Source organism: Phialemonium atrogriseum (genome assembly GCF_030411735.1).
Source record: "Phialemonium atrogriseum strain 8032-3 unplaced genomic scaffold QBC33scaffold_34, whole genome shotgun sequence".
NCBI lineage: Eukaryota > Fungi > Ascomycota > Sordariomycetes > Cephalothecales > Cephalothecaceae > Phialemonium > Phialemonium atrogriseum.
Genome location: NW_026848171.1, coordinates 43,559 through 70,904, shown reverse-complemented (window position 1 = coordinate 70,904; position 27,346 = coordinate 43,559). Strand labels below are relative to the sequence as shown.

The window sequence follows — 27,346 nt, the reverse complement described above, 5'->3', positions numbered from 1 at the left end:
AGGCAGACAACATTTTCGATGAGGAATCTCTTAAAAGATATGCAGCAAATATCTGGAGAGCTACCCAGGTGCTGTAGATTAACCTCTTTATGATATTGCGCCTGTGTATTGTTGCCATTGGGGTGCTGGAACCGGCATGTCCGTTAACCCGGCGCCTTTCCTTGCCCCTGGGCAAGTTGCTTCCTGACCAACATTGCGCTGTTTACCTATGCTCATGAGCGTGTATGGTGGCCGGTAACCGGATTTTGAACTTGGTCATTGGCTGTCAGGGATGGATAGAGGCCCTGCCTGGGTGACTACCCACTTCTGTTACACGTACATAGGACGTATGCCCAACCATCCTCGGATCTATGACAAGACCACTCGGTTCAAGCTACAAGTCCAGCGGGGCAGAGCCTGGTAGTTGCGTTCCATATTCCATAGGACAACTGCCTGACAGGATGGAAAGTCAAATCATTGTCATTGAACCTCTGTAGCCAATATAGTGCGGCGCGATAAAATCCCATGTGACAGACGAGCTCCCAAGCTGGTCAAGTCGGACAAGATTCATTTTGCCAAGCACATAGTGGCGTAGTAATGGCCATCATTACCATATCTAACTCCATCTTCCAACGCGGTGGTGGAAAAGAGTATTTGGGAAAGGGGAGCCAAAGGAAACAGCAGGGGAAAGAAAACAACAACCAAACTAGCAAATCAGGGAGCAAAAATGGAGGCATAGTAGTGAACGCCGGGGAATCAGATCAGCCCAGCCCGAGCAGCCTCGCCGCCGCCTTCCTGGACAAGGGCCTCGACCTTCTGCTTCCCCTTCCCGATGCCGCCCTCTCCGACTCCCATTCTACGGGCAACATATCTCTGCGCCACAACCCCCACTGACAAGTTCAGCGCCTCCTCGACCCACTCGGCGACCCATTCACGGGGGTCAACCCCGCCGCTGTCGACGATCTCCCTTATCTCCTCGGGGACCCTGTCCGCCTCCTCGGGTAAGTCACCCTCGTCTCCGCTCGCGGGCGTCAGCGGGGCCGGGGCGTCGAGCCACCGGATCCACTTGGCGGGGAAGGACTGGCTGACAGCGGAATACTGGATCTCGTGGACGGGGTCCAGGACGTAGATGGCGAAGCAGACCATCTCGTCGGCGTCCTCGCCCTCCAGCACGGCCGACGCCTCCTTCTCCTTCTCGTCGACGGTGCTCCCCACGAATAGCGCCCCGTCCACGTCCACGCCCACGGCCTGCACGGCCAGGAACAGATCCGAGGTGCGCACGGGGTTGCTCTCGCTGAACGGCTCCAGGGCCCTGTGGCGCGCGCCCTCGATGCCGCCGTGGGAGGCGAAGTAGTCGTTGGCGTAGGCCTCGGCGCTGGCGCGACACAACTTGGTGCCCTCGGTCAGGCCCTTGACGAGGCCGAGGTCGCGCGGCACGTCGGCCTGGCGCCACCAGGGCCCGTCGTGCCAGCCGGCGGTGGATTGTGTGCCCGAGAAGAAGGATCCGGCCGGCTTCTCCGACGTCGGGCTGCGGAAGGTGGACTCGTGGCCGCGCTGGATGACCATGAGGTCGCCGCCCTCGACCTGCGCCATGACGCGGTTGAAGACGCTGTAGATGAGCGGGTCGAGGGACGGATAGCCGACGATGTCGTGCGTGATGTGGATGAGGAGGCGCTCGTGGGAGGCGATCGGCGGAGCGAGGGTGTGCAGGATGTTCGTGAAGGTTGGGAGGGCGCGGTGTCGAAGCTCGTCACCTGGAGAAGCGAAGGGTGTTAGACGCTGCTCACAATAACGGTTTGGTAGTTTGATAGGGAGGTAAATAATGCTTATGAACTGGAAGAAACAGGAGTGGAATTACCAAAGCCTCTCAAGGTGCCAACATTACCGCGGACCTGGTCCGCCCACCTCTTTGCCTCCTCGTTGTGTTGGATTTCCTTCACTGCTGCTTCGGCCTGCTTCATCGCAGCCGAGGCAGAAGTGAGGATGCTTCCCCACCAGCCGCCACCGCCCGAGGCCGCGGCGGCCTGTTCGGTGCTGCCTTTCTTCTCGGCCTCGTGGAGCTCGGAGCTGGTGGCACTGGGAGTGAAGCTGGCGTGGTATGATCGGGTGCTCTCTCCGGACTTACGTGCCACATTCAGAGATCTCTCCTCGGAGAGTCTGTCAGCATGGGGAGGCGGAGTGTTGGTCGAGGTTCGCTTGGCTGGAGATCCCTTGGGAGCAGTCTCTCTGATGCGGGGTGTATGGGGTCGCGACGGCTTCTCGTCCACAAGCTGGTTCTCCAGTTCCGCGAGGATGTCTTGCTCAGTTTCGTCCTTCTTCCCCTTGGCAGCAGTGCCGGAGGCCTTGGACTTGGGAGGCTTCTTAACAGTCTTCTCATCCCCGATCCCCTCGAAGAGATCGCCAAACTCATCGTCAGTGGGGGCGGCTTTAGATCGTTTGCTCGCCATGATATGGGCGGATTACGTGGCCAAAGTAGACAGTATTGTGCCGAAAACCTGTCCAGACGTCGCCGGGACAAGCTAGAAGACGCCGAGGAGTGCGTGCTTGGGATCAGAGGACGAAGACGGCGCGTAAAGCGTCGGTGATGGCTAACGAGTTGACGTTGGAAGTGGCTTCTAGGTTGAGAAGGAGCATCCAAGCTCCCGACAACACTGCGTCACGAGCAATTAGCAATGCGGCTAAGCTGGAAACAAGCTAGCCTGGCACAGGTGTGCTTCTGTTCTGGGTGCAGAATGATTGGCTGGATGGCATTTCCCGCAGCGAATCAAGTCCACAGCTATCCGATAGTTAGGAGTCTTGGAATGGACTGTAGTAGGCTGTCGACAGCTGGCGGGCGGAGAAGCGGAGCGTCGGAAGTACCTTGTACCTCTCTCTCATTCGGGAACCTCTAAAAATTATTGACATGAGGGACCAAAAGGAGCTGGGAGGGCCCAGATTCGAATGAACTCGACACCTGATATTGTCGCTGCGGCCCTATTGCCTGTCATCACCGTAGATAGGCGTCACTTCTTCACTTGTTTTATACTTCTCGAGCCGATACATGTTGTGCTGTCCGCCCGTTTTGGCGCTGCTGGTCGTCGTTCTTTCATCTGACCCTGACACGTTGATTATTAGTCCGGTTGATCCTTTTTTTTCGCCTCACCATTTTCACGTCTCAGACGTCTCACGACCACAACGGCAAGCGTCCTGGAAAAGCACGCCAGCAGTGTCTGCATCCTCTGCTGAGCAGTGCTGTGTAAGATACTGGTGGCCATGATTCGAGGGCGAGGCCGTGGCCGCGGATCTTCCCGGCGCACCCAGCAATCTGCTCATCCCGGCCACTCAGACCCGGCAAACCTCAGCACGCCAATTCAGTCAGCGCACCACTACCCTCCTCCCCATTCGGCCCCGCAAAGAGGGCGACCCAGGAACCCGGCTCCCTCTCACTCCTTCTCTCCCCTGTCTCCGTCCGCAGTCCTGTCTGCCCCAAGGAGCGAAGGCCCCGCCCGCTTTCCGGGTCTGCAGCAGTCATTTAGCTTAGACTCCCCGGGAAGCGCCATGGCTTCCAATGGTCCGGCTCTGCGCAGGCGATCGCGCCTGTTCGCTGCTAGCTTCGATGGCTCGGCGGACGAGGAGCCGCTGTCAAAGGGCGGGCATTCGCTTAGAAAGCGTGCCCGCGTTGACTATACCCAGGAGCAGATCGAAGACGATCTTGGGTCTCGCGACTCCAAGCCTGATCCCGCAGGCAAGTTAGCCAGTGCGCCTGGAGCCCGGGTTCGCAAGAGACGGGCCACTTACGACTTCTCCGGTGATGATTCTGATGAGATCGACTCGGCTGCTCATAAGCGTCGCCGCGGTGAGAGGTCGCCTGTTGGGCAGCGGACCACCTTGGTCCGCCGCAGAAACTCGACTCGAAAGTCGATGGGTGATATCAGAGACTATCTGGATCAACCCTCTGACAATGAGGTTCAGGACACTATCCTGGTTGGAGTGTCGATGAATGAGCTGCAGTCATCGCCTCCTCAGTCTGACCAGCAGTCTGAATCTCGTCGGTCGGCTTCGAGCGACAGAGACGTTGGCCAGATTCAAACTGGATCCCCGGCTCCTAAGCTACAAGAAAACAAAAGCAGCTCTCAGGTTGTACCGTCAAGTCCTGGGCGTGAAAAATCAAACCCCCCAGGACCCTCGCTTGAGACCGAGGAAGTACCGGAAGTACCGAGTTTCCCTCACCTTCACCTCACCAAGGTCGAAGACACGGAGCCCATTGTCCACGCTGCTGTGGAGCCTATTGTTTCGAACAATACTGTGCCCAACAATAGCCATGTCGAGTCCCCTGAACAAGGGATACAGGGCACTGCTGAGACCACAATAGTCGAGGATATTATTGTGCTACCCGACCAACCTACCCCCGAGCCATCAACACCAACAGCGTCCTTCGATATTTCAACCCAGGAAATTTCCACTTCATCTGCAACTCCCGTCGATCAGAAAAAATACCCATCATTACTCCAGGAAATTCCTACTTCATCTGCAACTCCCTTCGACAAGAAACAACCCCCATCATCACCATCCGAGGCTGTCACGGTTCAGGAAGAACCTGCATCACTCCGACCGTCTACTACACAGGAAGCACTCAGAGGAATTGCACCGCCTCCTACTCAGGAAGAACCTGAAATATCTGCACCTCCGCAATATCCTACAACTCAGGAAGAATCTGAAGAATTTGCACCCTTCCCGCCTGCTCCCACCGAGGAAGAACCTGCACCACCTCCATCATCAACGACCCCCGTGCCGCAGGAAGAACTTGCACCACCTTCGTCACCTACGACTCCGTCATCTACCGCTTCTGCGCTGGAAGAAGAACCTGCAACGCCCCGATCTCCCAGCACTCGGGGAGAACCTGCAGAATTTGCAACACTCTCACCTTCTCCCACCCAGGAAGAACCTGAAGAACTTGCACCATTTTCACCTTCTCACACCCAGGAAGAACCTGAAGAACTTGCACTACTTTCACCTTCTCTCACCCAGGAAGAACTTGCACCACTTTCGCCTTCTCCCACTCACGAAGAACCTGCACCACCTCCATCATCCACGATTCTAGTGACACAAGAAGAGCCATCATCACCTGTACCCACTATCACGCACGAAATGCCCGCCTCACCTTCGACTCCGGTGATGCAGGAAGTGCCTGACGGACTTGCGACTTCTCTGATCCAGGAGAAGCTTGGCTCGCCTGAAAAAGCACCACTGGTTGAGGAGAACCGCACCTCACTCGAAGCCACGATGATTCAGGATAAGCCCGCCTCACCTGTTGCACCCCCGGCCGAGGAAGAGCCCCTCTCGACTGTGATTGATGTCGCCCAGGCACTGCCTGCTTTGCCTTCGGTCGACATGGAAATCAAAGACTTGCCGGATGGAGAGTATAAGAGCGGCTCCACTGCAACATCCGCTGCGGAGTCGCTCCAGCCCCAGAGACCTCAACCGCGTAAACTCAAGCAACTTGACTCGATCTACCAGGAGCATGGCCAAACCGACTCCGGCAATCGCTTTTCGCCCTACGAGGACGGAGAGGTTGCTTACCCATCGCCATGGACTGAGGTTGTCGATGACCAGCAGCCAGAACCAACCCCTGCCTTGACTCCCGCACCTGCACTGCCCGAGCAGGAGCTGAGTCCCATGGAACAAATGTGGGATGGTCTACGGCCGCTGAAGTATAAGGAGTTCTTCGACATCTACCGGGCCGAGATGGCGAGCCGGAAAACGAAGGGCCAGAGAACGATGACCCTCCAGGAATTCCGATTCGTTTGCAGCATTAGACGTCAGGATACACTCGAGGCGCCGCCCAAGCGTGCGCCGCCCAAGAAAGGCAAGAAAAGTCAACGACGGACCGCTGGATCCTCCAGATACCGGAGAAAGGCACAGACCCAAGCCGCTACCGAAGCCGAACTGGCTGCCCAAACCCCTGACGATACCCCCCAAGCATCGCCAGCGCCAGATTCAGAGCAGATTACGCCAGCACGCTCTCCCGAGCTTCTCGATGGTGATGGAGAAGCCGAGCAAAACGAGACCCAGCAAGACATTGAAGAAGATGGCCAGGATGTCGAAGAAGCTGAGGATGAGGCCGAAAACGAGGCCGAGATGGAGGGACCAGCTGGGCCGAGAGAGGTGCTCCAATATCCCAAGAAACAGTACTCGTTCCGGAAGATCCGCGAGGCCACCGACTTTGCCGACGCACTCAAGGACGTGCAGGACATGGAAACCTCGGCGCTCCAGGATACCCTCGCCACCTGTACCGAGACTCTCAAGACCTGGCAAGACGAGTATCTCGAGCTCAAGAAAATCACCGACGACGAAGAGAATGCGAAACGCCGACAAGCCAACGACAAAACCTTGGAGAACTGGGAAAACCGGCAGAAGTTGGATGAGCGACCTTCGTGGCGTCGCACATTCGATGACCCATTCCAGAAGCTGCCCCCAGCATTCGAGCTCAAGGGCGTGCGTGCCCCGCCGCCGTATGTCGACGATCCCGTCCTGGAATACCAACGGGCTCAAGACCGGGTTCAGGCAAATGCACATGGTTTCGTGCACAACAACCAGGACCGCAATGTTGGGAAGCAGCGTCCGGAGGAGCAACGGTATGAGACAGAGGACATGGAGAACGAGACCAGATTGCGTGAACGAAAACAGACACAGAAGGCCGCGGACGCCGCTGAGGAGAGTGTCATCATCGAAGGCAAGCGAAACCGGAAGCCGCGCATCCTCGACAACCAGAGCCAGCAACCCAGCCGTGCGTCGACACCTGAACCCGCTGCTGCAGCTGCGCACGCGACTGCAACAAGACCACGCCGTAAGCGCAACGCTGCCGCAACAGCTGAGCTCGCCAACGGGGAATCTGCCATCGAGCAGGCTGCTGAATTGGCACCAAAGAAGCGTGGCCGAGGAAAGGGGAAGGCCAAGGCGACTCCAGACGAGTCTGCCGTCGCAACTCCCGAGACCCCTGCGGCCATCCAGGCAGAGGAACGTATCGCTGTTGAGAAGTCCAAGGCTACCCGAAAACGTGGCCGCGCAACTGCCAGCACGGAACCCCATGCTGCCAACAATGTCGAGGAGGAGCCAGAACCCCCGAAGCCCAAGCGTCAACGCACCGCAAAGGGCCGTTCTGCTCCATCCCTCAGCACCGACATTCCACCGAGATCCTTCTACAGCAATCCTTCTCCAGCGGACACTCAGCCGGAATCGAGGCCATCTACGTCGTCCTCGGCCACCACTGTTGATACAGTCGGAACAGCGGACTCGTCCTACTCGTTGCGTGAGAATAGGAAGCGCAACTACGCCGTCGATAATGACCCTGATTTTGAGGCTCGGCCGAAGAAGCGGACCCGAGGGGTTACCAACAAAGATGCCCAGATGGGAGCACCACCGCCTCCGAAGCGGGATCGGCGACGGAAGATGGCACCGGCAGAAGGTGCCGCCCCAGTTGCCGTCCCAGCTTTCCTGCCTCCAGGACCGGCCAACATCGCAGCAGGACCTGGACCAATGATGTCCACATTCAGTGCCACGCCACCACCTGCTCCTCTAGCTCCGGTTGCCAAGAGACCCCCGACGAAGATCAAGTTCGTCAACAGCACCCAATTATTGGCCGCGTCCCAGGGCTTGTCGGGAGCCGGAACCCAGGCGCCATCCACCATCAAAACGGCCGCTAAGGCACCAAAGGCAGCAGCCGACTCCGCTCCATCCGAGTCCGGAGCTAGTACTCAGACAGCCACCAACGGCACCGCGGAGCCAGGAGAGAAGCCATACTCCGAGATGAGCAAGTCGGAGAAGATGAGTTATTCCATGAGACGTAAGTCAACCCAAAGTTTGCCCCCTTTTCTTCCACCAGAGAGCTGTTCTAACATGGTCTTCCTCCGCAGGACGATGGGCACGTGGCGAGATGCAGGGCGCTGTCGAGAAGCGCAAGCATACCCTGGCCCTGAAGGCCGAGGCGAAGTCCTCGACGGAGCCCACCGAGGCACAGCAGAAGAAGCCGGCGAAGACCGGCAAGCACAAGGCCGCCGCCTCCGCGAAGTCCCATTCCGGGACCGCCTCTCCCGCGGGCACCACCCCGGGCACCCCCATCATTTCGGAGAACGGGAATCTGCCTCCCCCTCCCCCACCATCCCAGACTCCCGTGGCCTGAGGAAAGCACCTCGGGAATCGCTCGGCGGGGGGGGGCGAGGCTCACATCTATCCCGACCATGTTTTCGTATAATTTCTAGAGACACGTTTCTCCGCCCTGACCGGGTCATCTGCTCTTTTATCCGAGTACCCTACTTGTATAGCATCGCAGCGGAAACTACAAGGACAGCGAGCATCGTACCTTTTTTTATTTCCTTTTGTTTCTTTCCTTTTTCCTTCCTTCTCTATTTTCTCCGCATAGGAACCAGGAGGGACATGTATCTTCCATGGATATTGCATGGTATGGTATGTTTGCTCATGGGTATTGCGTGGAAAAAAACACTGGCATTTGCACGGTATGTTATTCCGGATATTGCATCCATGATATTGGCCTGGGCCCCCAGCAAACAAGGGGGAATCCCGTACATAAGGTTTCATCATACATCGATCAGCTCCCTTGATGGGGGAGCTCTCCTTCTGTACTTAATCAGCGAAGGAAATAAAATCAGCGTTGTTTTTAAATCGACCTCTTTTATTTTGCGACGTGATATTCAGTGACTGTCCTTGTTGGACTTGTTCCACATAACATTTTCAAGAATGGAGAAGTTATTTTCTCTACCAGGTGACTTGAGGAACTTTGGCTAGACTGCTAGACCACATGCTCCTCGACGTATCTAAACTTGAGGCCGGACGGGATTACTTCCCAGCCGAGTGGTGTTGCACACAGTTCACACCCAACGTGGCCAACTTGCCTTGGATGCGCCAGCTCACCGATGCCTACCTCTCTAGCTACCACTGACCGCCTTCTAGCCTGTGGAGGTCAACCCTTCATTCACCCCTTCTTCTTTTTTTCCCTTGGGGGGACGGGGAAGAAGCAAATAATTGTCAACTGCTTCCTAGATAATCATCCAACAACAAACCAAGGAAAGAACCCTCGTGATCTATGGTAATTACACAAAAAGCAAATTCGGCAGATTGGATGGAAGTTTGAGTTCCCGAACCATACCGTCATTCACCTTTTTCTTCCGACCTTATCCAGCCTCGAGTATCTATGCCCTCGTATTTCAATTTTCCAAGTCCTTGTTCGTGGACTTGTCCCTGTTTATATCGAACATCTCACACTGCCGCCTAAGTATCAACTTCCCGTTTGCCAGAAACCCCAGTTGTTCACGGTGGTGTTATTCCGGAATCAGTCTCCTATCTACATCAAAGACGCAACAACAAAACTGGAAGCCTCAAATTAAAACGCTCAGTTTTGCGAACAAAGGGCTCGGCAAATCGTCTATGAATTACTTCTTGCGAGACGCGGAACTGTGGAAAATAGGGCAAGTTGGCCACGACCCAGAGTGCCAGCCGAGTACACACGACGAGGCTCGGTAGTGTGCACTTAAAGCACATTGACCAGCCGCTGGAAACGGGAGTAGCACGTCTGCAACGTTTTCCCATCAAAGGGGATCTCCACATGCATCGGTAAACGTGTCCGGTTGCAGGACCAGCGGGCGTGAAATCCATGCCACTGTCCAATGGCTCGACCGCTGACAGCAATGGCAGTAATAGTGATAGTGATGACTACTACAATGGCAATGATAATGCAAACAGCGGCATTGAAGCACGCCAGATGTAAGAGCCTTGTCACGCGGCTAGGAATTTATATTGATTGGGTGATGTCCGCGCAGGCCATGCCTAAACAGCACCTTTCTACTTATTTATCTCTTTGCTCCTGTCTTTCTAATGAGAATGAAAACGACAACTGCTATGTACAGCTCTTGAATCTCCTAACTGAACAAATGGCGCCGCACAGTTTTGAGCGAGTTGTGTACGAGACCCCCAAGACGGTTCGGAAACGGGGCGTTGCCTTCCGGCTTCGCAGAGAGGTCGAAGCCATGAACTATGTACAAGGTCATACCAGCATCCCCGTCCCGGCTGTCCTTGAGGTACACCTTGGCACAGACGGGGATGAAGACGAAGGCTCAATCCTCATGAAACGACTCCCCGGACGCCAACTTGGCGAAGCTTGGCCAGACATGAGCGAAAATGCCCGAGCTCAAACGATCTGCCAGCTCAGGTCATATTTGGACGAGTTGCGCCGTCTCCGCCCGTCAAAACCTGCATGGATTGGATCTTGCTCCAAGGGGCCGTCATACGACCACAGAATCAACAATATGTCTACGGTTGGCCCTTTCGCGTCCGTCATCGAATTCAACGACTTCCTCGTTGCTCCGGTCAAGAATTGCCCACGGCCAGAGTGGGTAGCTAAATATCGCAAGCTGCTTCCCGACAGCCACAGCATAGTATTTGCACACGCCGACCTCTCGTGGGAGAATATTCTCGTCGACCCTGAGACGGGCAATGTCACGTGGATACTTGACTGGGAGATGGCGGGGTTTTGGCCCGAGTGGTGGCAGGACAGGAAGGCATTGTTCGCGGGCGGAGCCGCGACTGGTGGTGGAACATTTTGAAGGAAATCATGCAGGAGTATCCAAGCGAGACGGACACTGATATGGACTTGGAGATGTTCTAAACAGTAAACACAGTCATCTGGTGGAGGACGCCTGGTCGTAGGAAGGGAAGTCGCTGCGGGGCACTTCCACGTGACGAAAGCCGGAGTAATCGGAGATCGGCATCCGTGACGGCAACACGGGTAGGTAGGTGGGGCGGGCGGAGACAGGAGGTTGGAACGGAAAGTAAAGGAGTTGATCTCTCAATTGACCTTTATATCATGCATTTGGTATGAATCCCATGTCACGCCGCAACCGAAATGCAAAGCCTGCCAATCCAGCCAAGCCCTTTGTGGCCATTCGTTCGTATCTTCCTCTAGACCCAGAAAACCGGAATCCCGTTGGCGAGGGACTCCGGTCCCAAGCATATCCGTCACCGTCAACTCCGCCAAGAAAGCTTCTTACATCACGACGCCCGAGTTGCTGGCAATACGCTGAGAGAGAGGTCAGTTCCTGGCTTCGGCAGAAGGGAGGGGCGAATCGGTAGTGTCACTCACAGGCCACAACTCAGCGGCCTCCTTGCCGACAGGTCCGGTGATGGCAGAGCCCTTCATCTCACCCTTGGGGTTGACGATCTGCAGAAAATTGTGTCAGCACCATGTCCTCAACTTCGTGCAACCCTCATAAAATTCCCCATCCACACGAGTATCCTATCGCAGATTGGTCGGCCGCAACTCCAGGTTGGGAAGCCGGTGACTGTACGATCCGCCCGCCCACATGTCCGATAGACGAGCCCTCTCCTCCTTTTGCCGAACCGACACAAGCAGGGGAATCAGTCACTTACCACACCAGCGTTGTCCTCGAAGTAGAGGAAGACACCGTCGAATCGCTTCCACGGCTTGGACTGGCGGACAATGACGGCGGGGTGAACCTTCTTCCGGAGCTCGGGCTTGCCCTTCTTGACGGTCGCCATGACCATGTCGCCGACACCGCCGGCCGGGAGCCTGTTCAACCGCGCGCCAATACCCTTCACTGAGATGATGTAGAGGTTTCGTGCGCCGGAGTTGTCTGCGCAGTTCATGATCGCACCACTGTTTTGCAGGCCCGTTAGCGGTCATCCATGTTTCCCCCTTCGAGACCGGTCGAGGGATTGCGTCGGAAGTGGGGAGAAGAGGTAATCGAGGTGATCTGAGGATCGCACGTACACTGGGAGACCCAGGGTCATCTTGAGCTTGCCACCGGGGGCACCACGTCTGTGAGGTTGGGTTAGCACGATAGCTTTCGAGATGCATTGCTGCCAATGGCGGTTCTGCTCGAGGTCCTCCGCTCATCCTGAAAGCCATCCGGAAGCATTCGACTCATTCACAGTCCCTTGTCCCATCGTGGCCGGCGTCTGGTCCTCCAAATGCGATGCCTCGATGCGGGTCGGGAGGGGACTGCGGAGTTGAGATGCTTGCTCTGGACGGCTTTTTCGAGAGTAGACGTCCGAGATAATGGTGAATCGATGGCAACTTACGAGAGCTTGGCCATTTTGACTGATTAAACGCGAATCTCACGGCGAATATGTTGCGTTCAGAAAATTTCGAGGTTGCTGTCGCGAAATTTCAAGCCAGCCGAAATTTTGGATTAGTGTGGATGGGAGGAAGCCCTACCGAACCCACAAGCGAGAGATCACGTGGAAGCGAATTGCTTCACTGCGCACGTGCCACCTTCGATCCCTGTCCCCACCTACTGTGTGAGTGGGGTCCTTCCACATCGCCAACTTATGTAACTGCCAACTGGATATCGCTCCATCCCGTAGTCCATTTTGTGAGGAAATCTCCGTCCCTCTACCGCAGGCGCCCATCTACCTCTTGATCAGACTGCCAAGCGATGCGACTGCACGGGTTGTGACCCAGCCATTCAAGTCAAAACCATCTCTGATTGATACATCAGATTAAGTCCGGATCCGGACATAATCATCAACTGGGCTGGCATTGCCTTAATTAAGCGTATTGTCAAGAAGACATCGGATGTCCCGGATACAAACTGGGCTATGCCAATGGGACTGTCAGCAAGTATTCTCAAGATTCTTACTGTATCCTACCTACCTAATAACCTGAAGGGCGGTATGTAAATTGGACCCTTGAGAGTATAACTTTGGTGAACCTTGGCACTTCATCTCGTAACAAGAAAAAAATCCTCTCCGGCTCGACAACGTCGCTTGAATTTCGCCTCAGATAATTTTCCTGACTATCCATCACAACTCTTTCGTCTATGAAAATATGAGAAGAACATAGACAACAAATGTTGTCTCACTTTGCCCCACCCAAGACTGCAGCTGTTCGGAGTTAGCGCCCGCTGCTGTGTATCTGCCCAACTTGGCAACAACATCCCGTGTGACAGCCGCCGTCCTTCACAGACACAAAAAAAATCCGGCCCACGACGACCTAAACATGGCAACGAACGAGCTCTTCCAATACTCGGTAGTATCCGCCCTAATGGACGGCGTCGCCTCCAACGGCCTCCCCGTATCGGCCCTCCTCGCCAACGGCGACCTCGGCCTCGGCACCTTCCGCCACATGGCCGGCGAGATGATCGTCCTCGACGGCCGTGCCCACCAGATGAAGGTCGACGGGACCATCACCCCCTCCGACCCGGACGTCGACGTCACCCCCTTCGCCATGGTCACCCGCTTCCGGCCCACGGCGACCGTGCGCGCCGCCCTTCCCTCAAAGGAGAGCCTCGCCCACCTCCTGGACCGCCTCTTCCCGCGCAGCCGCAATGCGTACGTCGCCTTCCGCATCGACGGCGCCTTCCGGTCCGTGACGGTGCGCACGGCGGAGGGCCAGCGGTTCCGCGGCGAGGGCCTGGCGGCCGTGGGGGCGCGGCAGGTGACGCACACGTTCGGCGGCGGTGGTGGGGCGGTGGTGCGCGGTGCGGCGGTCGGGTTCCGGTCGCCGGCGTTCCTGCAGGGGGTCAGTGTTGCGGGGGTGCATCTGCACTTCATCGCCGAGGACGGGGAGAGGGGCGGGCATGTGCTCGCGCTTGAGACGGATGGGGAGGTGGATGTCGGGGCGGCGGCGCTGACGAGGGTCGTGCTGGAGTTGCCGGCGGACGATGAGGAGTTCAATGCTGCGAGGCTGGAGAGGGATTCTGAGGGTATACAGGCTATTGAGGGATAGGGGTGGTGTTGGCCGGAACTGCTGTCCAATTGCGTTTTTGGGGTAGCTCCCAAGGACTAGAGTTTGAGGGTGTCATTGGGAGGTGGGCGAAAACAACTTTTCGGGAGAGTGGGATGCGTGGAGTTGCAAGGTTTGGGAGTACTGCATTCCTGTGGGTTGAATCGAAAAGAGGGTTAAGTATCAAGTGCGAGTTTGATTATCTGGCTATGATACCTATCTTACACGCCCCAATAACGAGAGAACAATGCAGTACATGGTTTCAGTCCATCCATAGAGTGCTCTCATTAGTCAATAGAGGATCTTGGTCTATTAATATAAGGTGGGAAATAATAAAGCAGAGTAGGAAAAGGCGTGGTCAATGTAGCGCAGTTTGACACGTGAGCAGAAGAGAGACATCTAGGCTGGCCGTGCTCGAGTGTAGGATTCAAACAACAGTTCCATCGTGCTCCAGGATATATCTTCATCTTCCTTTCTATTATTTCTCTCTCGTTTAACTAATTATATAATCACTAGGGATACAAAAGACAGTTACGTAGTACATCCGTAGTTACGTTTTGGGTATCTCCGGCAGCCGGTGAATATGTAAAACCTACATGACCTTCAATGGGTCTAACCCTATAACTGCCATCAAATCCTATGCGACAGACGCGATCTAGAAGAACAACGGCACTGCAAAGGAGTAGGTGTTGGTTTGGCCAGTTTCTACTCTGGGGAACTGCACCCCCCTTAGCCAAGGTGAGGGAGAACAATAGCATTCTTGGAAAGCTACAGGAGGTATGATACAGAAACTGCTCGGTCTGAATCCGATCCAGCAAGGAAAATCAGACATGAGAAACAAGTCGCACACCTCTTCAGACCATCACCCCTCCAGTTAACGCATCCGGTGCCGCCTTATGCCGGCTGCGAGCAGAAGATCCTTGCCGGCGCTCCTTGCCATTCTTGGAAATACCTTGTTAGATTTCCCGAAATATTGATCCTTCTCTGTGTGTTGATTACAAAGAGTGCGGGGACGAATGCTAGGCAGTAGAATCAGTCGTCAGCTCCATAAATCGGACACTCAGGGCACTTACATCCGTCGGTATTGACCCATTGAGAGGTTAGCTCTCCGCTTGTGAGGTCCAAATAGAATATTGCCGATTCGCTCTCGTGGTCTCTCTTCCCTCCTGTGGAAGGATCGGTCCCAGCCTCGTTGATCGAAGCCGCGATTTTGGCAGGCTTGTCGCCAACCTTCGAGGCAGCAACGCTGTTGAAGTATGCATAGTTCTGCGCTGAAGCCGCGAAGTTCGGTTTGTCCGGTGGTGTATCCCAGTAGAATCCAAAGGTTGCTCCGAAAGTGGGGTTCTTCCCATTACTATTCTTTATTGCAACTAGTGAGGATGTCTCGTCCAAGCCAGGTGAAAAGGCCGACTCACCAAAGTAAACAACGTATTATTCTCGAACCTCGTGAGAAGTCTCTTTTGGTTCTCGGTTCTTGTGACCACATATCTCCTCTCCGTGTCCAAATCAGCAGCTACGAAGCCACTGTATGTCGTATTCGGCGAATCGACGCGTACCTCTCCGCAGTCGAACGGTGCTGTCGCTTGCCGAGGGACGATTGGTCCAGCCTGTACGGCCGGAGCAAGGAGCAGGGATATGGCAACGGATGAGAACGACAACAGCATTCTTGTGGATTTCAAGTTGCTGATTTCTTGCGTCCTGCAAACTATACAGTCTTAGCAGATAGATGTGCGAGGGTTTGATGGGGTATCACCATTATATGTTTTTTTTGCGGACAGATTGACACAAAAACAGCGTTTATTTAAACTAAAAACCTAGACACAGGTTGCTATGGATAAATGGTAGACCGGAGACCGTGCCAGCTAGATCCCTGGAGGTATTCGCTGCCGACACCAAAAGTGGCGGCTGAAAGCACCGGGTGTTCGCATGGGAGAGGGCTGATGTGGTGAGAAGAAAATGGCACTTATGTGCTCCAGTAAGAGGTTGTTTATTTGCCAACAGGCTCCACACAATAAGGTAGAATTACAGTAGTCCCAACCACTACATACATTACTTAAATACAGGCGCATAACCAACTGAAGCTCGGCGACGCGGGGATCTTGGTCTTGATGTCTATGGCTAATATGTAAATCAGGTAAATTCTGGACCATTCCTATAAGCAAAATGCAGCCTAACTTCAATCCTCTTGCCAAGAGTGCGACTGCCTGTCCTTTAATCCTGTCCTTTGCGAATCACGAGTTGTCGTGATGTTACTCATGAGCATGGAGGCGTCGGGTTTGTGTCCATATCTTGCTCCTCTGGTAGTGTAATTCCAATTCGAATGTCTAAATATGGTTAATTTGGGGCGGCAGAGCCAAAAACCCCTGAGCAGAACCACCATGTGCAAACCCGCCAAAATCAGTCGCTATGGTGGTTCGCGTCAGAAAAGTTCCTGGGTTCCACAACTGGAAACGGAAAAGGCATGCGGTCGGGGATTTCAAGATTGTTTACTACCGTTATCTCCCATGAAAAATATATTCATCAACACTGATAACCTTTTCTCTGCTGGGCTCAGATTTACGATTGGCGTCTCTTGGGCAGCACAAATTCATAGTTTCCCATCCTCTGCCGTCGCGAGAAAACGACTTTCATTCATCAAGCGAACGGATGTCACATCGCGGGCATCTCCAAAGTCTAACCTCAGCGCTGCCTAGAGCAGGCAAATCGTCACCTAGTCATCGTAGGCCTCCTCGTACTCTTCCTCATACTCCTCCCTAGCCTCCTCCAGCTCCTCCTCCTCGCTGCTGCTAGCATCCGAGTCCTGCGCCGCCTCGAGAGCCTCATCGTAGTCCTCACGCGCCTCCTGGAGAGACTCGGCATCGCTGCTGTCGACCTCCTGACCGTATGCGCGCGAGCTGCTGTACGGATCCTCCCCGCCGTACGACTGTTGTATCTCGGGTTGCGGAGCGGGCGGCAGGCGGCGGTGCTCATCGTCGTCGGATGAGTGGTTGTCGTCGTCTAGACCCCACTGTTAGTCATGTAGAAAACGCGCAAAGTCGTATGTTCTATATCCCGGGAAGTGGAACCACTTACTCAGAGCATGCGACAGCAGCGCCCCAGCGGCCATACCGGCTACGGCACCACCCGCTGCACCCAGCAACATGTTCCCGCGCCCGCTGCTCTTCGTCTCCTCGCCGCGGCCTCCATCGCCGTACCCACCGTAGCTCCCATACGCACCACCGCCGCCGCCATCACCCTGGTATCCCGCAGAGCCGGAGTCATAGGCGCGCTCGGCGCCGGGCATGGGCGGGCGTGGCGGGAGCTGTCCGGGAGCCTCCCACTGGGACTGACCCGTCGCCTGCTCGAAGTAGTACCAGCATTGGTACTCGCGGTCGTACTGCGGGACCCAGCCCGCGGGGATTGGCGGCCTGTCGAGGGGCGGGGAGTAGACCGGAGGCGGGGAGTACTGCCTCTCCGGCGGTGGTGGTTGGTAGGTTTCGGGATATTGGTTGGGTTGGGTCGGCCCGCCGCCACTGTAGTAGTAGTCGCGTTTTGCTGGGATGATGATCGTTAGCTGAAGATCCCGGTATCGCAGGGGTCTCCTGGGGTGGGGTGAGGGGTAAACGAGCTAGTGAGCTGAAAAATGAGGGGTCTGCGAACCTGGCTGGTCTTGACCGTCGGATCGGACGTTGAAACCGTCAAAATCTCTGGTTAAATTCTGGATATCTCTGTAGAAAGCCATTTTGCAATGAGTGGCCCGGGCAGTGCCCAACGATTTGCTGGGTTGGGTAGGGGAAGAAAAGAGGAGGGCAGGGACGAGGGACTTCTTTTTGGAGCTGGGCGCGGGCGATGCCTGTGAGTGGGTTAATGCAGCTGACCCGGTTGTCCCCGCAGTAAGAAATTGAATGCGCAAGCCTTGCTGCAAACCGAGCACCGCGTATGCCGCAATCAAGCTTGGCGTTGGGCGACGTCTGACCGACCAGGGTCACACTCGCTCTTCTTCATCTTTTATTTTATATTATTTCATCCTCCAAGTCGCCGCATTCCACTGCTGCATCCGCATTCCCGGCCTTCCTCACCGTCTCCGATTCTTCGACCTTCCCATCACAGCAATGTCTGGGTACGGATACCCTGGCCAGGGCGGCCACGGAAGCTATCAGCATCCCCCTCCCAACAACTACCCGCCACCGAACTATCCACCCCAGCAAGGGTACGGCCAGCCCCCGCCAGGACAGTACGGCCAACCCTCACCGGGACAGTACGGTCAACCCTCACCGGGACAGTATGGCCAGCCGCCGCCGAGGCAGTACGGCCAACCGCCGCCGGGACAGTACAGCCAAACTCCGCCGCCGGGCCAGTACGGCCAACCGCCGCCAGGCCAGTACGGCCAACCGCCGCCAGGCCAGTACAGCCAACCTCCGCCGGGCCAGTACGGTCGGCCCCACGGCCCTCCGCCCCCCGGGCTCGATCGATACGGCTATCCCGTCGGCCCACCTGCGCGCCAGGGCCAGCACGGCTCGGGCTACCAGTCCTCGTACTCGGGCCACTCGCGAAACGCTGCGCCGCCGCCGTCGGGCGCACAGGAGTTTGGCCACGGTGCCCCGCAGGGCTACACCTTTCAGTACAGCAACTGCACGGGCCGACGGCGGGCGCTGCTGATCGGGATCAACTACTTTGGCCAGGACGGCGAGCTGCGCGGCTGCATCAACGACGTGCACAACGTGTCGAAATTCCTCATCGAGCGATACGGCTACCGCCGCGAGGACATGATCGAGCTCACCGACGACCAGTCCGACCCGCGCATGCAGCCCACCAAGGACAACATCCTGCGCGCCATGCAGTGGCTGGTCACCGATGCGCGGCCGAACGATTCCCTGTTCCTGCATTATTCTGGTGCGTCTCTCCACCTGCTAGCAGAGAGACCAAGTGTCGGATGGGAATAATATGCATGCATCCCTGAAGGATAAGGGCTAACCTTGCTCGACATGTAGGACACGGCGGCCAGACGGAAGATCTTGACGGCGACGAGGACGACGGCAACGACGAGGTCATCTACCCCGTCGACTTCCGAAAGGCGGGCCACATCGTCGACGACCAGATCCACCAGATCGTGGTGAAGCCTCTGCAGCCGGGCGTGCGTCTGACGGCCATCTTCGACTCGTGCCACTCGGGCTCGGTCCTGGACCTGCCGTACATCTACTCGACCAAGGGCGTCCTCAAGGAGCCCAACCTGGCCAAGGAGGCCGCCTCGGGGCTCTTCGAGGCCTTCTCCGCCTACTCCAGGGGCGACCTCGGCAGCGTCGCCAGTACCCTCTTCAGCTTCGCCAAGACGGCCTACAGCGGCGACGACGCGTACAAGAAGACGGTCCAGACACGCACGTCGCCCGCCGACGTCATCATGTGGTCCGGGAGCAAGGACGACCAGACCTCGTGAGTTGGCAAAACGTGTTTAAATCGCGACAAGCATCGCGTGCTGACCTTCCTCGTCTCTAGTGCTGATGCTACCATCGCATCGCAGGCTACGGGCGCCATGTCCTGGGCCTTCATCTCGGCGATCACGGAGAACCCCAAGCAGAGCTACGTCGAGTTGCTCAACAGCATCCGCGGCGTGCTCGAGACCAAGTACACGCAGAAGCCACAGCTGTCCTGCAGCCACCCGCTAGGTACGTCAGAGGGGCAAGTTTGGCTGCTACCTGGGGACATCAGTCAGCTAACGCGGTCTAATCTAGATACCAATCTTTTGTTCGTCATGTGAGACGAAGCTGGAACCCCCTCGGATTCGGTGGGCTCGGGAGCATCATGCGGAGCACGATGGCTCTCAGGCCGTAAGAGAAGAATGGAATCCTTCTCGTTGCAGGTAGACTATGAATACAAGCTCTGTGCTGGTGTCAGAATCAGAATGCGGACACTCATTTCAAATGGGGGTTATATCATGACAGGCCCCATTAAAATAGACAACGCAAGTGCATACACATGTCCATCAAACTTGCACCTCTGCTCCTCCTCGCTCCAAGCAACGGAAATAGAAATTCCCTCACTCCCTCCCATCCGTGTCAAGGCTCCCCACAACCCTCAGCTCGCCCCTCGCCTGCCTACTCGCCCCCTCCATCCCCACAAGCTTCAGCGGCCTATACACCGGATCCCACATCTGCTCCCGTATCCACTCCTCCAGCTCCTCCCTCCCCTCCGGTATCCCCTCCTCCGTGGCCACCCCCTCCCGCACCGCTGCCCTCACCACCTCAGCCGCGACCCTGACGCTAACATCCCTCACAACATCAACCCCGGGAAGCAGCGGCAGCACCTCCTCTCCCTCCCCCTCCCCCTGCAGCGCGGGACTCATCCCCGCCACGGCACCCACAGCAGCGACGAGCATGCGATCCGTCAGCCTCGCCGCGCGCGCCAGCACGCACCCCAGCCCGACGCCGGGGAACACGACGCTGTTGTTGCACTCGGCGGGTCGGACGGTGATTTCGCTCCCCCCTGGGCCCCACGGTCCGCGGACGGGGTCGGAGGGGGATCCCGTGGCGACGAGGGCGGCGCCCGAGGTCCAGCGGAGGAGGTCGGATGGGACGGCCTCGTGGAGGCGGGTGGGGTTGGAGAGCGGGAGGATGATGGGGCGCGGGGTGTGCGAGGCCATGGCGCGGATGATGGGCTCGGTGAAGGCGCCGCGGACGGTGGAGGTGCCGATTAGGACGTTGGGGTGGATTGCCTCGACGATGGAGTGGAGGTCGGTGGGCTTGTTGGTCCAGTCTTCTTTGGGTTTGGCGAAGGGCTTTTGGGCTTCGGTTAGGGGAGTCCCTGTTGTGAGGAGGCCGGGCTTGTCGATGAGCCTTGGGGGTGGGGAGGTTAGAGGTTATTTGGAAGGAGGTGTGACCCGGGGGGTCGGGATGTGCAGACTTGGGACTCACCAGATCTGCTTGGATGCCTCTTCCTTGCTGATGCCTCGCTCCGTGGCGATGGCGTCACGGACTTGGTCGGCGACTCCGACGCCTGCGGTACCAGCGCCGAAAATTATCATCCGGAGGTCACTGAGCTTCTGGTTGCTCACGTGCAGGCCTGCCATGATGGCGGCGAGGGTGACGCAGCCGGTGCCTTGGACATCGTCGTTGAAGCACGGGATTTTGTCCCGATATTTATCTAGGATGCGTCGCGCTGAAGCAGCAGAGTTAGCATGTACGGTAACGAGGCACCTGAGACCTGAGTGTGCTCACCGTTGTCTAGGCCAAAGTCTTCGAAGTGGATGTAGGCTCTCGGATACAGCTTGCGGGCGGATTCGATAAATGTGTCGACGAATTTGTCGTACTGCGGCCCTCTAACCCGCTTCTCTCGCAGCCCCAGGTACAGAGGATCATTCAGGAGTCTCTCGTTGTCTGTACCGCAATCGAGAACAACTGGCAAGACCCGGTTTGGGTGGATGCCGGCACACAGAGTCGTGAGCACAAGCTTCGCCACTGATATCAGGATGCCACCGCAGCCCTGGTCACCAATGCCGAGGATCTCTTCGCCATCTGGCCAACGGTAAGTGGATATTCAAGGTAGTGGGGGTTTCAGACAAGTCCCAACCAGTAACTACAATGTAGTCGATGTCTTCCGGCTCGCCCCACAGAGAAAGATCGTGGGGGATTCGGTCAATGTCGTGGATGTTCAAGAAGCAACCCTCAGGGCGTCTGAAGAGCCGAGAGAAGTTCTGGATCGCATCGCCTTCGGTCGGCGTATAGACGACACTGAACATCTCGTCCAAATGGTCCTGCAATAGCTGCTCTCGGGTCAGAGGCTGAAGATGGGTGGAGGCTAGTTTCACGGTTTCATATCCGGAGAGCAGTGGCAGTGGCCTGGGCCCTTTCATCTCAAGGAAACATGTCTATCTAGCCCATTGAACGTCACAGCCACCGCACAGGAGACCTTACCTTGAAATAGAGAACATGGTTCTGCTCTTTCATCGATGTCAGAAATGTGTTCTTGGCGAGATCGTCAGCCCTGCTAGAGTACTGCTCATAAGCCCTGTGAGCCTGTTGTTCCAGAGACTGGATGCCCTGTGGCAGCAGGCCGGAAAGCTCGAAGTCCCGGCGCTCTTCCTTGGAAAAGGCAGATCCCTTGTTGAAGAACGGGTGGTTGAGCAGGACGGTACCTTTGAGGGCACATTCGAGTGGCCCCTTGGTGCTGAGAGGGAGATGCCCAAACTTGGACTTCTGTTCGTCTGGCATTGTATCGGACAAGACTGCAGCTGAGAAAGAGCTGCCACGGGAGAGAGAGAGGATAGAGAGGAAACGGGGCAGCAACCAAGAAGAGAGGATGGAAAGTAGGTTTAGTATAAGTATTGGCTGAGACATCAGGTGACGTCAATGCCAGCTTCGCACTTGACAAGCTGAGCGGTTGGATGGATGACTGATCCACATTGCTAATTTGTGGAGAAGGAGGGGGGCTACTCAATGAATTCACGACATTTTAGCAGTCATGTTGGAGCTTTTGGAGCCGCGCCCACGTCTAAAGCAGGCAGGCGCGGACTATGATGGTCCTGGATTTTCGTTCTTGCAACGACAGCCATAACAGAGTACGGCGTCCATTCTACCAACCCCTCTCCATCGTGACGCAGGACGCGGCGGCGGTGAAGAGGCCTTCCGGAGAAGATTCGTGACAGACGCCGTTGCCGGCGGGAATGGTTGGAGGACGTAGCTGCGACGGGGATTGCAATTATAGAGCGTCAAATTGTCACTTACCGCACCTACCTAGTAGACGTAGTATCTAGGGAAGACCACTACATTCAATTATCTTGGGAACCGCAATTTGTGGCATTGACTTGACTGAGGAGAAAGTCGAGGGGAAAAGAAGCCGCCAAATTTTTGTGGTTTCCATCATATAATCATTTAATTGCCCCACAAAAACCAAACAACCAATAAGCGAATTTGACGGTCTGGCAAAGCAAGGTCTTGCGGGTGGGGAGTCTTGGCTGCGCATCAACTCTTGGGCTCGAAAATAGAAGACCTTCCTCCCTATTGCTCCCATCCCATTTACTCACGCCGAACACAAACCCTGGTGCACAAGGGCTGGATGGCTAGTGGCATCGCCCCAGTTAAAGCCAGCCAGCTTCTGGCCAAGCGACGTCGACCCGTCTGCACGAAGATAATCGCCTGGAGCACATACTTTGTTAGCGCCCCTTCCCCCTCAATCCCCTACAGGGGGGGGAGGAAGCCACTCACCGGCTGTGGGGAAATACCACCAGTCCTGGCTGCGGAAGGCGTTGTCCGTCAGCTGCGCGAGCACATCGTTCCAGCCCGTGTTCCGGTCGTCGTAGATGGCGTGTTTGGACCAGGCCACGTACACCTTTGCGTGGTCGAGGTTGCGCCGCCCGTTGTCGCCGCCGCGAGCCAGCCCCGCGTCCGCCGTGTTGAACGTGTTCTGGATGTTCCCCCACGACTTGCGCCCGTACCCTGAGTGCTGCGACAGAAGGAGCTGCGAGGGCGCCCAGTTGTCGCCGTTCTTCGCCCAGATGACGATGACGCGCTCCCAGTCGCTTTGTGGGTGGAGTGCGGTCAGCGGGCGTTGCCATGCGGTGCTCTTTTTGTTGTTCATCGTGAAGGTATGTATTGTATTGTACAAGTGTAGGTAGGGGGTAGATATCCAAAACACTCACTATCCATGCCCGAAGAGCCCATTGGGTGTGAAGCCATCCTTCTGGTAGAACAGGTTGTACGCGACCCGCACCTCTCCATCGGTGCACTTCTGGTACGAGTAGTATACGGGGAAGCTGGGGCCGGCGTTCCCGATGCCGACACCGGGGTTGCGGCACCCGCACCCGGCATTGGGCCACGCGCACAAGCCCGCCGCGGGGGTCTGCCCGCCGCTGCTGTCGGTCGCGGACGTCGGGTAGCACGGCGGCTGGTTGAGGGCCTGGCCGAAGAACCACATGGGCGCTGCGGCTAAGGCGAGGTCCACCCCGCCGGCGTTGAGCAGGCCCGTCATGGTGCCGTCCGAGATGGACGTCACGGCCACCGCCGATGAGCGGAGGAGTGCCGCTCCGGCGACCAGGGTGCGGAGGAGGGAGTGCATTGGGGATGCTGGGATACGGGGCGACGGTGGGAACTGGGAGTTGATATTGGGAGAATGGGCTGCCGGACAATCTGCATTTGAACTGGAGGTACTCAGGCCCTTATATACTTCCTCCCCAGCTCCCAAGCTACGACCTGCTCCAGAATCCCTTCCATGGCACCGAAGGGTCCCTCCCTTCCGTGGCACCCAAGGATCCCCTTCAGGGTACCCAATGTTGGCATTCTACACCGCAAGATATGACATGTGGGACAAGGCCGGTCGAAGACTGGTGGGAGGACTTACTGGAATTAGCTAGGTGTCCGGTCAATGCAGCATCCCGCATGTGGTAGCTCGTCCCCGTGCGCAGCCTCTTATTGGTCAAAATTGTTCATTTTTCTCACCTTCTGAATCCTACTTTCTCCTCACTTTATCATACTGTATAGAGCTGTAAAAATTATCAGCGTCGGTGGTTTAGTGGTAAAATCCACGCTTGCCATAGGCAAGCCAATATGCGTGGGCCCCGGGTTCGATTCCCGGCCGACGCACATATATTTTTTTGATGTTTTTTTCTTCTTTTCCCGCTCTGTTGTTTGTTCTCCCAAAGGTTAGTATAGTAGTAGGATGACAACAATGAACAGCCGTGACAGTGGCGATGTTAGCAGCTGGCTACAGAACGGTTATGGTGAATATTGGTGATAGTGACAGCAACGGCGGATCTCTCGGTCTTACTCCATGAGGAAGGTAGGATTGAGGTGGGACCCTGAGGCTTGCCATCATCGTCGCGAGAAGCCTCGGTTGCAGGCAGCCTGTTCCAGCCGAAGAAGGCTTATTATATCTCTATTTATCCCCTACTTCTAGGAAATGACAAGACCTCGCACCTGCTTTTATTGTAGTATTCCCCCAAAGTATGATATACAGACCCCTCCCTTCCACGACTCCCTACTACCCTCTGTTCCTCGGGCTACACGCTGGCGACAGCGTCCCAGCCCTCGACGAAGAAGTCATTATTAATATGAGTGTCTACCGCATGCTCGTCCTTGCCTCATACGACTGGTGTTTCTTCGACCTGTGGGCCGGGACCGGCGCTTAAGAAGTCGAGGAAGTCCGAGAGCGGGGAGAAGGAGAAGGAGAGAGGCGGGGGCAGACTAGAAAATGCGTGCCCGAGCCCAGCAAGGTGAACCAACTGGAGCGGTCACGGTCCCAAAAAGAAAAAGAAACAGTAGCCGACCTTGTGCATCTGCCTGCTCCGCGTTGACGCCGACCCAGAGAGGCAGTTTGGAATGCCCGTTGAAGGCCATCCACGCCTCCTGTGGGCCACGGTCTAGGTCACCCTCGTTGTCGGAGTTCGACAGCCCAAGTCACTCGTCCGGGCTGTCCGTGATCATCTGGATAGCCATCTGCCCCGAGAGCGAGACCAGCATCCTCGACCAGGACGGACCAGGAGGCGGGCGAGTCGAATAGCTCCTTGCACCGCTCGATCTGGTCCCTTGCATTGGGGGTGTTGACGGCGCGGCCGAGCTGGTCTAGCAGGGCGAAGACCGCGGCGCGGCGAAGACGCTGAATCTTGTGGGGTGCAGGAGCAACAGCGCAGGGGAGCTAGATATCTCTATCAAGACATTATTTGCTTTGGCCAAATTCGAAAGTAAGTCTTTCATTAAATTGAGACGTTGTTGTGTTGAGGAAGTAGGGAGGCTGTGGATATTTACTTCTGTATGTAGGAAGATTAGTAGTCCAAGGAAATGAAGAATTTGATACTGGCATTTCCTGCTGTTCCCCTCGCAGCTCTTGCACACAGACAACATGTGCCGCGGTTTGAAATGCTGTTTTTAGCGGGCGCGTAGCCTCAAGTTTCCACAGTCTAGGCCGCCCCTATAAGTATATCTCGGGCGGGTGCACATGTCCCTCTCGGTGTCAACAGTACCCGTCCGGTACTAAACCCCTGGTACACATGTAAGCGCCGTATACCTTAGTAGGTTGGCGGGATAGGTTGGCGGGAAGCCGAGCCTGGGTAGGTATAGTAGCGGTCTCAGGAGTATATTGCGGGACGGCCATCAATTTTGTCCCCCATCTACACACTGCCGAGCTCAACGTGGTTCTCAAGCGTCCGAATCACCTCCTCGTTGCCGATCTTTCTGGCCAACACCAATGCCCCATCTCCGTAGCCTGTATCCACCGCGTTCAAATCCACATCTAGCCGCTTCAGAATCTCCTGGATCACCGGCACATATCCCCGCTTAACCGCTCGTGAAAGTGGTGTCTCGCAGAAGTGCCTGTCTGGTGCGTTGACGTTTACAGGTTTCAGGTTGGAAGAAGATAGCAACGCCTGGACAACGCCATCGTGCCCCCGATCCGCCGCTCTCCACAGTGGCGTCACCCCTGTCACGCTGTCATGAGCATCCAACGCCACGTCGTCTCTCTCGGCAAGCAACCTCACCACTCCCATGTGCCCGCCTTCAGCTGCTGACGACAGCGCTGTCATGCCAAGCAAACTCTCAACATCGGCAACAACATCCCTCTTTCCTAGCAGCACTCTCACCACGTCCTCATACCCCTTCGCCGCCGCCCAATGCAACGGCGTCTCCCCGTGAATATCCCTAGCATTGACGTCTACGTCCCGCACTTCCAGAAGCGCCTCCACGACCGCCGCGAGCCCAAGACCAGCAGCAACATGCAAACCCGTCACCTTCTCCAGGGCAGCAGCATCCACCTCGAACCCATGCCTGCGCCGGTGCTCGACCTGGTACCACATGGCAATCCTCTCCCTATCCCTACAGAACCTCGCAATCCTCTTCCTCAACACTTTCTCCGGCTCGCCCCGTGCATGGTCCCCCCAATACTGCGCCGCATACTCCCCAAACGCCAGCCTCTCCCTCCCTTCTTCAACCTCGCCACCACCACTACCACTACCATCACCACCACCACCAACCCCCTTTACCGCATCCAACGACAAGTACGCCACGCACATCGCTGCCATGTCCACCCGGAACCCCCCCATTCTATCCGCAAACGCCGTCTCAAAGTACTCCTGCGCCGTGTAGTGCACCAGCCGACAGACGCCCCCCTGACGGTCCACGGCGACGAGTCCCGCGCACGCCGACACGAGTATCTCCTCGTCCGGGATGCCCTCCTTGTCGAAGACGCTGCTGCTTCCGTCGGGGGTGTTGTTGTTGTTGTTGTTGCTGTTGTCGTAGGCATCGACTTCGACGGCGAGCGCGTGTTGCGCTTCGAGCAGGGTAAGGGGCCGCTTGGAGAGGACTATGAGGGCGAGGAAACGCTCTGCGAGGAGGGCGTCGTCGGGGCTCTGGGTGCGGATGCGGTGGAGCGCGGCCGAGTAGACGTCGGGGAGTTGGTGGGGGAGGGAGGGTAGGGCGCGGCGGATGTCGCGGCGGTTGGTTTTTTGCGAGAGGAAGTCGATTTGGAGTTGGGCGAGGAGAAACCTGTGTGTGTTGAAGGTGGGGTGGTTAGTTTAGTTTGGGGGTAATGATGCAGGGGAGGAGGGGGGACCGGGGGGGGGGGGGGGGCGTGGGTGGGGGGGGGGGGGGGGGTAAGCAAAACCCCCCGGCGGTGCTTTTGTAATGGCTTCAAACCGTGGTTTGGGGGTGTGCGTCGTTGGCGCGCAGGCGGCCG

The 27,346-nt window shown here is 56.6% G+C and overlaps 11 protein-coding genes and 1 non-coding gene across 12 annotated transcripts in view; 5 read left to right on the top strand and 7 right to left on the bottom strand.

Moving 5' to 3' along the window:
* Positions 1–735: 735 nt before the first annotated feature.
* QBC33DRAFT_460086 (maintenance of telomere capping protein 1) lies at positions 736–2,426 on the bottom strand (the record flags this gene model as incomplete). The annotated part of the gene is made up of 2 exons (XM_060424960.1): positions 736–1,733; positions 1,838–2,426. 2 exons carry the CDS (start codon positions 2,424–2,426, stop codon positions 736–738), a joined length of 1,587 nt encoding a protein of 528 aa, XP_060279314.1.
* A 464-nt stretch (positions 2,427–2,890) lies between these two features.
* QBC33DRAFT_550373 (uncharacterized protein) lies at positions 2,891–8,626 on the top strand. Its single transcript, XM_060429077.1, has 2 exons — positions 2,891–7,801; positions 7,872–8,626. Exons 1-2 carry the CDS (start codon positions 3,232–3,234, stop codon positions 8,135–8,137), a joined length of 4,836 nt encoding a protein of 1,611 aa, XP_060279313.1. The 5' UTR covers positions 2,891–3,231; the 3' UTR covers positions 8,138–8,626.
* Positions 8,627–9,751: 1,125 nt separating this feature from the next.
* QBC33DRAFT_550371 (kinase-like domain-containing protein) lies at positions 9,752–10,814 on the top strand. Its single transcript, XM_060429076.1, has one exon. It carries the CDS (start codon positions 9,780–9,782, stop codon positions 10,572–10,574), a length of 795 nt encoding a protein of 264 aa, XP_060279312.1. The 5' UTR covers positions 9,752–9,779; the 3' UTR covers positions 10,575–10,814.
* Positions 10,815–12,215, bottom strand: QBC33DRAFT_550369 (ribosomal protein L14 domain-containing protein). The gene is made up of 5 exons (XM_060429075.1): positions 12,070–12,215; positions 11,759–11,806; positions 11,398–11,644; positions 11,111–11,188; positions 10,815–11,047 (listed from the first exon to the last, which is right to left on the bottom strand). Exons 1-5 carry the CDS (start codon positions 12,081–12,083, stop codon positions 11,015–11,017), a joined length of 420 nt encoding a protein of 139 aa, XP_060279311.1. The 5' UTR covers positions 12,084–12,215; the 3' UTR covers positions 10,815–11,014.
* Positions 12,216–12,535: 320 nt separating this feature from the next.
* Positions 12,536–13,859, top strand: QBC33DRAFT_249215 (alpha-acetolactate decarboxylase). The gene has a single exon (XM_060422986.1). It carries the CDS (start codon positions 12,989–12,991, stop codon positions 13,715–13,717), a length of 729 nt encoding a protein of 242 aa, XP_060279310.1. The 5' UTR covers positions 12,536–12,988; the 3' UTR covers positions 13,718–13,859.
* A 597-nt stretch (positions 13,860–14,456) lies between these two features.
* Positions 14,457–15,670, bottom strand: QBC33DRAFT_550365 (uncharacterized protein). Its single transcript, XM_060429074.1, has 3 exons — positions 15,130–15,670; positions 14,788–15,073; positions 14,457–14,733 (listed from the first exon to the last, which is right to left on the bottom strand). The coding sequence occupies exons 1-3, from the start codon at positions 15,376–15,378 to the stop codon at positions 14,609–14,611; spliced, it is 660 nt and encodes a 219-aa protein (XP_060279309.1). The 5' UTR covers positions 15,379–15,670; the 3' UTR covers positions 14,457–14,608.
* A 754-nt stretch (positions 15,671–16,424) lies between these two features.
* Positions 16,425–17,435, bottom strand: QBC33DRAFT_563087 (uncharacterized protein; the record flags this gene model as incomplete). The annotated part of the gene is made up of 3 exons (XM_060430248.1): positions 16,425–16,711; positions 16,787–17,248; positions 17,354–17,435. 3 exons carry the CDS (start codon positions 17,433–17,435, stop codon positions 16,425–16,427), a joined length of 831 nt encoding a protein of 276 aa, XP_060279308.1.
* A 14-nt stretch (positions 17,436–17,449) lies between these two features.
* Positions 17,450–19,679, top strand: QBC33DRAFT_550360 (caspase domain-containing protein). The gene is made up of 4 exons (XM_060429073.1): positions 17,450–18,586; positions 18,685–19,123; positions 19,187–19,356; positions 19,423–19,679. The coding sequence occupies exons 1-4, from the start codon at positions 17,599–17,601 to the stop codon at positions 19,446–19,448; spliced, it is 1,623 nt and encodes a 540-aa protein (XP_060279307.1). The 5' UTR covers positions 17,450–17,598; the 3' UTR covers positions 19,449–19,679.
* On the bottom strand, positions 19,412–21,964 carry QBC33DRAFT_550353 (putative nad-dependent malic enzyme protein). The gene is made up of 5 exons (XM_060429072.1): positions 21,601–21,964; positions 21,257–21,449; positions 20,905–21,201; positions 20,602–20,845; positions 19,412–20,523 (listed from the first exon to the last, which is right to left on the bottom strand). Exons 1-5 carry the CDS (start codon positions 21,895–21,897, stop codon positions 19,728–19,730), a joined length of 1,827 nt encoding a protein of 608 aa, XP_060279306.1. The 5' UTR covers positions 21,898–21,964; the 3' UTR covers positions 19,412–19,727.
* A 741-nt stretch (positions 21,965–22,705) lies between these two features.
* QBC33DRAFT_459994 (uncharacterized protein) lies at positions 22,706–23,653 on the bottom strand (the record flags this gene model as incomplete). Its single annotated transcript, XM_060424957.1, has 3 exons — positions 22,706–22,821; positions 22,891–23,204; positions 23,325–23,653. 3 exons carry the CDS (start codon positions 23,651–23,653, stop codon positions 22,706–22,708), a joined length of 759 nt encoding a protein of 252 aa, XP_060279305.1.
* A 526-nt stretch (positions 23,654–24,179) lies between these two features.
* QBC33DRAFT_t77 lies at positions 24,180–24,264 on the top strand. Its single transcript has one exon. It is a non-coding gene; the product is annotated as a tRNA-Gly (tRNA).
* Positions 24,265–25,570: 1,306 nt separating this feature from the next.
* Positions 25,571–27,346, bottom strand: part of QBC33DRAFT_550345 (uncharacterized protein) — a 3,734-nt gene continuing 1,958 nt past the window's right edge. Inside the window, exon 6 of the mRNA XM_060429071.1 lies at positions 25,571–27,156. Within this exon, the coding sequence (XP_060279304.1) occupies positions 25,788–27,156 (1,369 nt within the window). The 3' untranslated portion in view covers positions 25,571–25,787. The remainder of the gene's footprint in view (positions 27,157–27,346) is intronic.